The following is a 13,696-nucleotide window of genomic DNA, read 5'->3' on the forward strand; positions in this document are numbered from 1 at the left end:
GTAAAAATTATCCAGATCCAGGGAAGTATTTCTTTTAAATTTGCTGCCAAGTGAACTATCCAGTCCGGTTTCTCTCCATTAGCAACAACAGCCTAGAGATGTTAGGCAGGAGCACAGTTTTCTGAGCTTTTCAGCTGTTGGTGTGCAGCAGACAGTTGATAATTCCAGGAGATCATGAAAACAGCTTGCAGCCAAAGTTGTAATCAGCAAGGAGCTGCATTCTCTATAAACAAATGTATTTAATTTACAAACATTCCTTAGGGCTTTGAAAATACCAGTTAAGAAAAGCAAGCAGTACTCACAGATTATCCACCAGCCCACCAACTTCAACAAGCAGAACCAGGATAATAACAGAGACAATAACAAAGTATCCAGATTTTGTGAATAGGAAGAGATCTATTTAACAGCATTTTTATTGTCACTTTTTTTTTTTAAGTTGCATTAATACACCAATGTAACAACGTAACAACATAATGTTCAGCAAGACAACTGATTTAAGATCACTGTCCCTTTTAATGGAAATGTTTCCTTGGTCTCGGCTTCACTAAACCGGACAACATTCAGAATAGCATTCTGCTCTGTAAATCACAGCCTGGACTTTCATACCACATATTTCATCTCAAGGACCTAATGCTATTTAAGTTGCAATTACTTAGTTAGAATGCAGGAGGGAATTCAGTCTTTTTATTTATTTAACTGACATCATACTGTTTACTTGCCTGCAGAGCAACCAGTACTTATCACTGTACAGAGCCCGAACTACTAATTACAGCGTGCACTGGCAGTTAGAACAAGGCCCAGGCTGCAGCCCAGTGCTGGCCTTCTCCTACAGTGAGTCAAGAGGAGGATTTCCAAACACAGTTTTTATAGCGTTTGCAAATCATTCTCTAGGCATTCAGATTGTACCTGTAGTTATAAACCTTGTCAATTGATACAATTTGATAGAAGCTGTTGTAAATAGTCACTTCAGTTGCCTAAGTTTTGTTCAAATAGATACTGACAACTGAATTCAGATTAGGAGATGTTACAGATTCCTGTTCATCAAAGAAACACCAGAAATCCCCAGTTAAAACCAAAGGGGAGAATTTCAGGTCAGAGATATTTTAGCTGCATTTTTACACAGACATTTTGAGCAACATTCCTTCCATACCTCCAGAGAGCCCTTGTGTAACTGCTACTGCACCAAGCTGCCCTGGTGCACTGCTCATCACCAGGGCGTCACAGAAACTACCAGAAGTTCAGGGTACACAGGACTAGATCAGTGCCCCTGCCTCCTGGCCCACACAGGTGAGCCATGAAGCTGCCAGACACCTGAGGCATGGTTCTGAAACAGAACTGTCCACCGAACAGAAAGATGAAAACCTCCACTGGAATTTGTTAATGACTTTAAAAGCGTTTCTGTGTCAGAAAGCTTACAATGGGCGGTCTGAAAGAACAGCTGTCACATGGCAGACAGCACACCAAGTGACAAAGAAGAATCACAGACAAAAGGCAAGGACGATTCAGAGACTGCTCACACCTCTGCAAATCCAGAAGACGTTAGAGGGTTTGTTATCCACCAAGAACAGCGCCCTTTCCTTGCCACAAGAGCGCTCGCTGTAAGAGGGGATTTAAAAGCACCTTTTTACAATCAGGGTCTCCCGTGTGACCCATCCCCATTAAAAGGTTAATGCATTTGGCTTCAAAGCCCTTTCCGCACCCCCACCTTAGCCCACCCACAGACACGCACACCCCACGGCGGCCCAGCCGTGCCCTCAGAGGACCGGAGCGGCACCGACCCAGCCCGCCTGGCCGCTCAGAAGGGCAGCAGGGCCCGGCTCCAGGCAGGCAGGGACAGGCACCGGAGGCCCCACACCCGCGGAGCCGGGCCCGGCGGCTCCCGCTCCCCTCAGGCCGCAGGGCGGGCAGCCCGGAGCCGCCTCTCCCGGCCTCCCCACACCCGCGGCGGGCACCGCGCCTCAACCACCCCCTTCTCCCACCTCCTGGCAGAGCCCCCCGCAGACCTGGGGCCGCCCAGCCCGGCTCTGCCCGAGACGTGGCGCTGCCTCCGCCGGGAAGGGGAGGAGGGCGCGGCGGTGCAACGGGCTTCTCCCTCCCCGCCGGCCTGCCCGGCCGGGACCCGCCGCCGCCTCCACAGCTTCCACAGGCGCGGTGCCCGCCCCGCCACTGCCGCCGCCTCCCTCGCGCAGCCGGGCCCCTCGGCGGGGAGCCGCGGCCGCCGGGGGCAGCCGGGCAGGCGGCCGATGCCGGCTGGGTGGCTGGAAAGGAGGCGGCTTTTCCTGACGGACCCTTCCGGCAGCAGAGGGAGGGGCAGCGGCTTCCTCAGCCGGGCCGGGCCTCCCCTCAGAGCCGGGGCAGGGCCAGCCTGCGGCGGGGGCAAGACTTCCCTGCTCCCTCACCTGCTTCACCCTCGGAAATTAAATGTGTGCCAAAAAGCGACGCGCCCCTTGCAGCTTCTCTTGTCCCTCCCCGCCGCGCTTGCTTCCCAGGCGCCGCGGCCTGGAGAGGTTTCGAAACGCCTCGGTCTCTGCCCGGGGGAGCTGCCTGCGCCCGCAGCGGGTTTGGGAGCCTCGGGCAGTTTTGTGCCCGAGGACGAGGCACCAGAGGTGTCCTCAAGATCTCTGCCGAGCCTTTGAACGCGGTGGGAACCGGCAGGATGCCGCCGGCAGATGCTTCGAGCCTTTGTTTCTAGCCAGCCCTCTGTCATTGCCCGCCCCGGGCTGACGGTGCTGGTGCTTGTTCGATGCTCAGCTCCTGGGTTTGGCTTTTTTTTCACCCCTGGGTTTTATTTTTATATATTTTTTTCCCTCTATTTTTTTCCCATATACACAATTTAAAGGAAACAACTGCCCCAAACCTACACTGTTATGGGCAATTGCTTTGCCTTTTGCGTCCTTAAGCGGCCGATCTCCTCTGTATGCTGTTTTGCAGGGGCACATTTCATTTATCTCACTAAAATCAGTTTGCTCATTCAATTGATCTTGAAGGAAGGGGTGACTAATTTCTACCAATTTCAACCCATTTCCTACTATGATATTAGCAGAGGCACCTTTGCCCCCAATCCTTGTGTGCTCTTATTTAACTTCACACGCTAGGCACCCTGATCTCACCTGTCTCATTCACGTTCCTGCAGAAGTGTTAGCATTTACTGGATTAGAGTCTGGGGAGTTCAATAAAATGTCCTGCTTACGTCGTGTTTGCAGCATTCCTGATAAGCTTTTCCTCATGAATCAATCCTTAAAGGCTTTAGCATCTTGCTGGCATTGGGCATCCCAGAAATCCTATGGGTACCAAGAACTGTCACATCACAGTGGTATTTCACAGAACTCTTTCATTCTGCACTTAGGTTTGTGGGCTTTGTTCTACATTTTTTTCCATTGGTAGAAGTAGCTTATGTCTTTATACTGAGGTTGGTGGAGAGTTTATTGGTTGTGTAGATTTTACACCTGGCATTGCCAGAGCCTCTGTATTGTCCAAAACGTCAATAAATATGGCTGGAAAAACATACATTTCTCTAAAAGTTCCCATCATTGCCCCCTTTCTCTGAACCTTTTAATTTTCATAATGAAAATGCCTTCCAACATCATATTATCCCCCTAAATATAATTGCTGTGTAAACATACTTAGTCAGCTTTTCCAGGTATGATAATCCTCTTTGCTTTTATTAACCTGCCCAAATTATCCTAAATATGAACAAGAACACACTGAGCTGTTTCTCTAGGAAGATGAGAGGCTGTCTGACTTGTAGAAGTCAGGAACCAACACTATCAGCGAGTCTAAATTGTTTAAAGAACTCAGTTACAAACCTGTCAACCAGGCTCCTGACACATTGCTAATGGCAGTAACTGGGTGTTTTCCTGTAAGCATTATGCAGAGGTAGCCCCCAAGGCAAGATTTGGAAGAGAACATTACTTCACAAATTAATTCAGGAAGAGGGTTATTTGCAAGTGGAAAAGCAGGTAAGCATGGATCCAAGTGATGCTGGCAAGCGAGATGGCCAAACATACAGACTAGATGAGCATGATCAAGAAGGGTTGTGTAGCATGCACATCAGCATAATTTTCTTAGAGAATTTATTGAATGAAATGAATGAATGAATTCACTTATTGTGCCTTTTGCTGTTCACTAATTCACAGTCTCAGTAAGAGAGCTACACAAATATCACAAAATATACACAGTATACACAAAAGTATATTTAGATATACTTTCAGTATATTTGGATACACTTTATATTTTTTCTAACAGCAGCTATTCTGCCTTCACCAAATACGCTTCCACATAAGATGCCAAGGACAGTATGGTGAAGACGACTAGAATGTCTAATGTTCATTCAATTTTTTGCTGTGTCTGTATTGTAAGAATATAAAAAGCAGGACTTTTGCCTCCCACACAGAACTCAAATTAAGAATTAATGAGACACTAATGTAGCCTTTCAGTTCGAATATTTGTCTACATTTTCTTCTTTATTTTCATGCCATCTAAGACAATATATTGCTTGGGCAAATCTCCAAAGTATCTCTAATTTTACTTAGTAGTCTGCTACATGGCACCAAGCCCCCCAGCTACAAAAATAACCACTAGTTCAGAGGCTGCCACCCAAGAATGACACAAAGCTGCAGCAGGCTTAAACAGGCTGCCTGAAGGAGAAAGGGGATCCTTTGTACTGAAAGATACCTATCATCAATAAGTTTTAACACAACAGTGAGGTGTCATGGTAGTTGCTTAAAACGTTGGGAAAATCATAAGGCACTAACGTGAGGCCTTGAAGTGAAGAGATTCCTGTAAACTTGCAGGAGATGTGTTTGTGTGCACTGCAGTCTCTGTCTCCAGCAGAGAAAGAGCCAATGGCATTTCCCAAAGTCTACAGAAATTCCTCTCTCCGAGAGCTCTTCTGTTCTCCAGACACAGAACTCAGAAGGTAGCGCACTGGTCCTTTAACTGCAGCCAGTGCAGCATTCCTCTGCCCTGCAGCACGGCTGCCTGCAAAGCTGTCCTGCCGCCTTCTCTCCAAGCAAGCTCTCTCAGACCTTAATAGGAATTGTCCTATTTGGGAACCCACAGGACCTTGCCCCTAAATGGGGAAGGCTGAGTTATTCATCTTTACTCTGACAAAAAATAAATTAAAAAGAAAATAAAAGAAAAAGAAAGAAAATGTGTTTAATGCCAAATTAAAGAAATGAGCTAACAATTAATATGTAAAGACAGACCATTTTCAGAGTTACCTATCCATCAGGGTATTTTATTTATGCGCTGCAATAACCTCGGCTGAAAACATCTTTCCTCTCACTCTCCCCTTTCCCTTTCTGATGCCTTAAGGGACGGGCCAAGCAAAGACCAGCAGTTCTGTTAAATTCAGAGTCTATCCACAAAGAGCTGCAGAATTTCACCCTATTTCTCTCACTGTAAAGAATGTAAACATTCTTGAGAAAAGGCTGCAGCTTCTAAAATATGAACTCTGTGTGTGCGTGGATGTGTCAGAACGGCACCAGGCGAAAAGGTGGGGGAGAAAGGCTCCATACTCTGCAGGAGCAGTGGGTGGCACTGTCTGCCCAGCACAAAACCCGTGTGTGGAGTTCCAGTTATTATAGCTACAAACACGTTTTTTCTAAATAATTCCTTAGCAGAGATCTTGTTCTCTAACCACTGACAGAACCATGTTCCAATTCCCTCTGCTTATTGCATACTTCTCTGCTTACATCTTTCTATTATTTGGTGTCACTCAGTCTGCAAAAACTTCATTAAAAAAGAAACCTGTGCTAACCACATATAAATAGCTCCATCACTGGCAGACTGCAATCAGGCTTAGGCGTCCAGCTCTTCTCTCCCAGCCACTCACCAAAAAAAAATGATTTTGTATTAAACACAGACTATGCAACTAGCACTCACGTCTTGAGAAATGGGCTTTATTAAAGACTGCCTTAACATTTTATTTTTAGATTTTATGTACTTATATGTTTTATTTATATACATGAAGCATTTATACAGCATTCTGCCCCAACAATTTTCAGTGTGTCTGTTTTAGAAGGGATATGTTTAAAGTGTTACTTTCCTGACTCATTTCTATAAACAAGGGAGACACTCACATATAACAGTGGTGTGTCTGACTTAACGACAGAACTCAGAAGGGATTTAATCAACCTCTACTCTACATAAAAGAAGCCTGGGAAAGTATAAAAAGCAGTGTTGTATAACAGAAGGTTTGCAGATGAGAATTCTTGCGTACAGAAAATAAACTAAGATTTAAGGCCTTGTTACTGAAAGTGTCTTGCCAATGCCCTCCTCCTGTTTAAAGCTGGATTCAGTTTGGTCACACCAGCTGTTTTGAAAAACAGAAACTGCTAAGAGCTGCATTAATTTCTGTGGGACATTCCACTATAGTGTCCCTGGGTGAGCAGGGTTAGTTTTGGTATCAGGATGCCTTACATACTTAAGGAAATGAATTCAGAAAGTTCTCTTTCCATGTATCAGAGTGTGTTGTGTGGGTGTGGAGGGATTGGATGGAAATTACTGGTTTTTAGTGGTTTCAAGCTTAGCTTTCCCACAATAAATGATTTTTGCTGTCAGCCTGCGAACAGTAATTTTCTTTTTTTTTTTTTTCTCTCTCCTGCAAATGACTTTCCCAGCCTGGGGCTACTTGTTAAGAAAGTGTTGCCATTGCATGTAGAAATCCTAACTACTAACTTCAATAACTTCGTAAATGTCACTGTTCCACTGCAATGTAGTGCTTGCTTCAGCAACCCAGGAGCCCCCAGAATGGCACAGTACGGTACATGGGCTAGTCCTTGGAAGGACTCGCTAAAGGAGCATGGATGCCTTGAATTTTTCAACAGGTGGCTCAATGCAGGGAGCAGGACACTTACTTTCTTAAAAATGTCTCGATGAGTGTGGAAGAAACTTGATCTTGCCTGTTTGAGGATGTGCAGAGTTGCACCTGCATCTCTCCTTCCACAGCCCAGTGGGAATGGGTACAGCTCACATATAGACTGTGTAGCAACTATGTGCTCTGTCTGCATGCCTTGCCTCATGGCTGATACCTTCAGCAGGTAATTAGACATCTTTTGGTCCTATTCTTGTGTGCTGCCTTGTGTGGGAAGTTGTCCATGCCCATGCAGAGTCCCACTGACTGCTTACAAAGGGAGCTGACAGATATAGAACACAATCTTCACAAAAGCTATGGTTTGAAAGGGTAACCAATCTGAGCTGAAAATACTTTTAAGCAGACTGCTATATGTTTGGTCCTGAATTCTGGGTGTTAAGTCATTGCTAAGCCATAGTGATGGAGTGTTGTGCAGGCAGGTCTTGCTAGCAAGGGGATGCCGAGATAAGAGAGCACAGACATACTAACAGAAACTCCTAGGCCAAGAACAGAGTAAACACAAACACAAGAAATCAGCATACACTTGTGTCTGTGCTACACTTCAAGGTCTACAGCTTGGAACAGCAGCATAGCCCACACAGCAGCCTATTTGCCTCAGAAGGATTACGGGTGCCTGCACTCAGATGACCCCCGGAAAAGAATCCAAATAACAGGGATGTAAGATCCTTAAAAAGAGAGCTGCATTGCTAGACTTGAACGTGTTCTCTTTCTTTCATTTGGGTATTTTCTATATTATTTTTCCAGTCCTGTTCAAATGACAAAAAAAAAATCACTTTTTGAGTACCCCTTTCTGCCAGCTAGTCCTTGACTTATGTCCTCAACAACTGTGCATTAACAGAAGGAAACAGCAGATGGAATCTCTGTATTTACTGCTGTCACACTGAGCCTCATGTGGAAAAAAAAGTAGATTTCTTGTTTCAGGGATTTTTGAAAGCTTAACATGCATTTATGGTGACATTGCCCTGAGATTTAACTGTGAGTGTTAAGAAAAGCAATGCGCCACAGTGTTGTGCTACAGAGACCAGACTGCCCTTCAGGCAGAAGTGTTCTGCTTGAAAAAAACCCCTTTACTCTCCACACCCCCCGCTCCTGCCAGAGATGCCAAGTGTCCTGGGCTTTGTGTTTATTCAGAATAGACATAATGTAGATACATCTGCTTTTTCAGTTGACAGGTAACTCAAAGAAATATTACATAGGAGAAGCAAAATGTAAATCTGAACATGAGCAATCGCAGTAAATGACTGACAAGGTCATAGCCTGGGAACACCATTTACACAAAATTTGCCCTGAAAAGAAAACAGTGAAATAAGAATTGACCACAGAAAGAATTATTTGCATCTTCTTCCTTCAGTGCAAGGAGGATAAACAACCCAATTTAGCTACCAAGATATTGCTTATGTGCCCTTCCACTGAAGGGGTATTTCTGCCCTAGCAAATACAGCATGGTCCAGGAGGGGAGTGAGCAGACAGAGCAGTCAGAGCCCTGTCCCTAATTCCTTGTGAGCCTTGGGCTAATCATGTCATTGTTTTCTCCAGGTGACCCCGGTTTGTACAATAAGTGATAGCAGGCAGCCTCAGCTCAGAGGCACTGCAAGGATTACGTGGGTATCTATTTCACCTCTTTGGAAGTTGAGCATTATTTTTACAGAAAGGGCGTCAAACCTGTGGCAAGTAGCCCAGGATTCCAGATGAGTTCAGTGTCAGTGCGCAGTCAGTGCAAGACTGCTGCCTCAGTGCCTGCACACAGCCTCTCACGCTTTCACTAAAAAGTATAAATTCAAGACATTACTTCGAATTTACACAATGAAGAGAACAATACGGAAAGTCAAATACAAAGCACATCCATGTATTTATGACAAAAATCCCTTGGTTTTCTCAGGTATCAGTCCTCCAACTTCATGCCCACTACATCTACCTGCTTGGACCCCAGCCGAAGGTGTTATCCAGGGATTTTGCACTGATGACTTTGTCTTCTGAAAGCCGGGTGAATCCCTGCCTTTTGGGAAAGGAGGAATCCAGGACTTGCCATGACGGTGTCCTTTGTCCAATAGGGGCCAGCATGGGAATTTTCTGGGGAAGGCATGACAAACCCTGTCACGACCTGGGCGGGCAGTGTCCCCACACACACCAGGCAGCTGGAGCCTCTGAGGGCTCCCTGTGCTGCTTACCAGGGAGCATCTTTGTCACTGAGCCACACAAAAGCAGCTCCAAATGTAAAACCACAGTCTTTTGACCAAAACTTTTACCTTTAAAATAAACTACTGCAACTCCTTCCACAGAGCACAGGAATCAACTGAAGCTATCAATGCGTGCTCACTGCCACCTGCAAGGACAGAAGACTTTTTGGTTGCTGGGGGCTATAGGGCTGGCTGATGCTCATTGCAGCGTGTCTGTTACTGGAAAGGGTACAGGAGAGATTCTGACCTGGAAAACCACGAAATGCCACGGAAACGAGGAGCCTCCCCTGCCTTGCCATGATCTCCAGAAAGGCTGAGGGGCTCCTTAGGGTGCCTGGCAGCGGTCCTTCCCTTTCCTCCTTGGAAAGGGATTTTCCCTCCTTGGAAAGGGCCCTTCTCCCGTCTCCCCTTCCCCTGATCATTCCAGCCCGTGGTCCGGGGGCCGGCGGGGCGCACTGTGCCCCTCATCTCCAACCCCGGCGGCGGGAGGCACTTTTCCCCAGGAGGCCGCTGGGGGAGGCTGCCCGCAGGGGCCGGGCCGCCTCCAGCCCCGGCCGTTTCCACACCCGGCGAAGACAAAAAGCGCCGGGCCGGGCACCCCCCCGGGGAGCGGGGGGCTCGCAGCGGCCACCCCCGCTCCCTGCCAGGCCCCGCGCCGCGGGTGCCCCCCGTGGGAGGGCAGGGGCCGGGAGCGGCCGGGGGAGGGGGCGAGGGGCGGGGAGGCCGGGGGAGGGAGGGGGTCGCTGTCAGAGGAGCCCGCCCGGGGCACGGCACGGCACGGCTCGGGGCACGGCTCCGCAAAGCCCGGCACGGCTCAGCACGGCACGGCACGGCTCGGCTCGCCGCACCATGGTCCGGAGCTTCCCCGGTGCGGGGCTGGTCCTGGCGGCGGCCGCGGCGCTGTGCCTCGGCGGGGCGGGAGGCAAGGTAAAGCCCCGCGGCCCCCCGGCGGGACGGGGGGGGGGGGGTGTCCCAGGGAGCGGGCTCCGACGGGCAGGGGGGATGCAGCGGCGGTCCCGGGACGAGGGGATGCGGAGCGGTGCCCCCCGGTCGCTGCCCAGCCGGCGGCGGGGGTCGGCAGCGCCTCGCGAGGCTCGCCCCGAGTCCAAAGGGCAGCGGGCGGCACGGCCCGTGTCTGGGTCGCCCTCTCTGCTTCGGGACGGCAAGCATTGCCAAAATCTATGCAAGCCCCGCGGTAACCGATGTAACGGCATTTCCAGCAGAAATGGGAGCGCTCGCCCAAAAAGCATCCATAAGGAACGGTAGCCTGGCATAAGGGAGCCAAACAACCGCCTTGTGCCCTGTCACTGTCCCTGGGCGCTCCAGGCTTGTGCACCTCGTCTGTAGCAGGGCTGGCAGGTGAACCAGGTACCTGGCGGCTCTCAGGACAGGGACCTTGGCATAGCTGGGAGCCACGAGGTGAGCCCCGGGGGAAGCAGAGCGGTGGTGGAAAAGGCAGACTTGGGAGCAAGGAGCACCCTGTAACTTGGAGCAGCTGCAGAGCAAACCCTGGCTGTGGGCTTTGAGAGGGGTGAGCAGTCCTGGCCCCGCTGACACAGCGGGGACTTTTCCTATGGACTCTGATAGGAGCAGGATTTGACACTTCTGCTAGGGATTCTTAGATCCACAAAGGATGAGCCACTATGCTATAAAAAAATATTCCATGAATGTACGTCTTTTGTTACATATAAATATATAAGTGTGGGGGGGTTGCTTTCCCTGTGGAAAACAGCATTGTAATTCAGCCTGATACACCAACTCCCTGCCGCAGCACATATGAATACAGCAATGACTGTGGTTGAAACGAAGATGTTTTATCTCACTCTGGTATCCTAGGAAGATAGCTACATCGAGAACTTCTTAATTAAGCCACATTTTTGCCACTGAAGTACTAAGTATTAACTTCACAAAGGTGCACACAAATCTATTGAATTGTACAGTTGTGGATTTTTGTCTTTTGTCTCTCTTTTAACTCAGAATTGCATCATGTAATCTGCAAGTTTACTCTCCTCTTGGGTTTGTTACTGGAGATGAACAACTCCCTCATCCAGCTGCGTACTTAAAGCATATAACTTGATTGCTGCCCAAAGTTATTACATCCTTCCTGTGCTAGTTTTGTTCTAATTCTGCTTGGGCATTCATGAGGCAGAACAAGTATTAGCTGTGTCGTGTGCCTTCGGGTGTGAGTTGTAATAGTGGGGCATTGAATGTGTCAACAAGCTCTATTAATTTTGCTTGATTTTTTTTTTTCCCTTTCTGTTCCCTAGTCAGCTTCTGTTGTTCTCTAGTTCTGGTATCAGGACTGTTTGATTTCCCATCAGACAATATCTGAACTGGTTACGTATTGACCGCTGGTACCATAGAAAAGAAACTGCCTCCTTAATGAAGCAGCAGCAGCCTCCCACTTACTTTCCCAGACATGACTTCTTGTCACGTCAATTATTCTTTTGATCACATGTTGCCTATAGTCTCTAAACATGAAGGGCAATTTCTTTTGCAGAATGAAACTTAGGCACTTTCTGTTGCTTATCTTCCTAAATGTGACATTGAAATCTGTGCATTAGACACGTGTGTACATTTCTTGCTCCCTCTTTTTGTTATTTTTTTGATTAAGTTGCACTTGCTCTCCACTTGTCAAGGACTGCACTATGCTGTGTAGGCTTCATTATTTGTATCTTTTTTTGGCTACATTCTGACAGTGCTGCTATGCTAGGAGAAAATCCCATTCTAAACTGATGGTTTAAATCTAGTTCAATTTAGCAGTTGAAAAAAGGTATTCAAAGATTTATGAGAAATTAATTATAGAGTTAGAGTAGCATAGAGTTAGCAGTACCAAAAAAAAAAGAAAATTAAACAGAAACTCCCTTGGAAAGAGTAAAGTCTGCATGATGTATGGGAGACTGAACTGCTCTTTTCATCCAGGAAGGTGGTCTCTGCCAGTCAGAGTTGAGGAACTTGAGGATGCTGTTGGGTAGCATGGACGTTTGAAACAGGTTTTGTAGCAAAATAGAGCTCTCTCTGGAACCCTTTACTAGGGACTACAGCAACATTAAAATAGGAGTTAGATCAAATGAAAGAAAATTTGAAGATAAGGTGTATGATGTTTCCTCCTGTGTATCTGTATCAGATGGAACAAGATGTGCAGATAAGCGGCTTGTTTATCCTGAAGGAAGAATGTAAGCTGATGAAAGAATAACATAGTCAAAATTCCAGGTCTCTGTACGTCCATAAAATATTATCTGTTTAGTCAAATCCCTGTGGAGGAGGTCTCTGTGCCAGTGCCATCTTTCACCTAGTATTCTTCTGTTCACTTGCTGGCTTAAAAAAATATCAAGCCTTTCTTTTTTCTGTTAGGAAATCTTCAGTAATACTGACCTTTTAGTGAAAGTCCTGCTCCCAATGAGGACCATGGCAAAATTCCTGCTGGTTTCAGAGGGAGCAGGATCCTTCCCAAGATCAGTGAAGGATTAAAAAAAAATAATCAACTACTAAAATATGCACCTCAATTAGCAAAGAATGTGGCCTGATTAGTAAAGTGTATGAAATTTCATCTATTAAATTCTACAGCCCCGATCAACAAAGCACACTGCACAATTGGCAATGTATCCAGAATCTCAACTACTGTACTAGTCTCCTGCCAGATCAACCAAGCATGCAGCTGAATCAGTAAATTATGCAACTGGAGCAGCAAAATATGCACTTCTGATTGGGAGGGAAGGACATGGAAATTATCAAATGTTTAAAATTGACGTACAATTGGTCTGAGCATGTTACTGGTCCATGTCTGCCTTAAGAAAAGTGGAGGCAATATAGATAAACTTTATGAAGTCTCTCCAAACAACTGCTGGACAGAAAAGTACATCCCTCAGACAGCTCAGTGCCTGACAGCAGCAGCCCGGTTCTTTACCAGATGTGCTACACATCTGGTTTCAATCCCAGCTGCCAGGTGTGGAGGTTATTTTAGTTACACTTTAATGGGATATTTAGGTCCAGGTAGGTTTTGCTTTATAGGTCACTATAAAGCACTGTATGTGCACACAAGACTGTCTTTCTGGCCCAACAACCTAAGCCAGTCAAGACAAATAAGGCACCTTCACAGAACCTGAAAGTTTTGCTGGCAAGAAGCTCAGTGTCTATTAATCTCTTCACTGTTTGTGAAAGTACTTTTTGCTTCAGAAGAAGAAAAATGATAGGTCTTTCCTATTTTCTTTAGATCTTGATTAATCGCTGTAGCTGCTTCCTATTGTGTTTACAATATACCTTGGCAGATATGTACTGTGCAAAAAGCTTGGATGTTTGGCCAGTTTGGAGAGTAGCTATATTCTTATATCTTGAAGCAGTAGCATTGTTTCTCCTTAACTTGTGCCTGTGTGCTTAAAAATCAAAATCCAGCCACAGTACCTTGTTCTGATCTTCAGAAGGTGCTCTTGCTTTGAATTATTATTTTTGTTTTATACAGAAGAGCTGTGGGACATCCTATTTTAATAAAGATATGGTTTCAGGATTTCTATAAACAGCTTTTTTCTCTCTCTTTTTTTTTTTTTTTTTTATGTCTGGAAGTAAACTGTGTTATACTACCTGTACTCAAGGAAGGCACGAGAATTGTTTTGTTTTATTGCACTGTTCATTTTAGTACGTAGAA

At 46.5% G+C, this 13,696-nt stretch overlaps 2 protein-coding genes across 3 annotated transcripts in view; both read left to right on the forward strand.

Moving 5' to 3' along the window:
• The first annotated feature begins 91 nt into the window (after positions 1 to 91).
• On the forward strand, positions 92 to 2,692 carry LOC121079828 (basic proline-rich protein-like). The gene is made up of 2 exons (XM_040577578.1): positions 92 to 223; positions 2,004 to 2,692. Exons 1-2 carry the CDS (start codon positions 175 to 177, stop codon positions 2,690 to 2,692), a joined length of 738 nt encoding a protein of 245 aa, XP_040433512.1. The 5' UTR covers positions 92 to 174.
• A 7,093-nt stretch (positions 2,693 to 9,785) lies between these two features.
• The window catches only part of LOC121079464, a 37,278-nt gene continuing 33,367 nt past the window's right edge, over positions 9,786 to 13,696 (forward strand). For both annotated transcript variants that reach the window (XM_040576798.1, XM_040576801.1), the window contains exon 1: positions 9,786 to 9,981. In XM_040576798.1, coding sequence (XP_040432732.1) covers positions 9,904 to 9,981 — 78 coding nt within the window. In that variant the 5' untranslated portion in view covers positions 9,786 to 9,903. The remainder of the gene's footprint in view (positions 9,982 to 13,696) is intronic.

Source organism: Cygnus olor, chromosome 17, assembly GCF_009769625.2.
Source record: "Cygnus olor isolate bCygOlo1 chromosome 17, bCygOlo1.pri.v2, whole genome shotgun sequence".
Classification (NCBI taxonomy): domain Eukaryota; kingdom Metazoa; phylum Chordata; class Aves; order Anseriformes; family Anatidae; genus Cygnus; species Cygnus olor.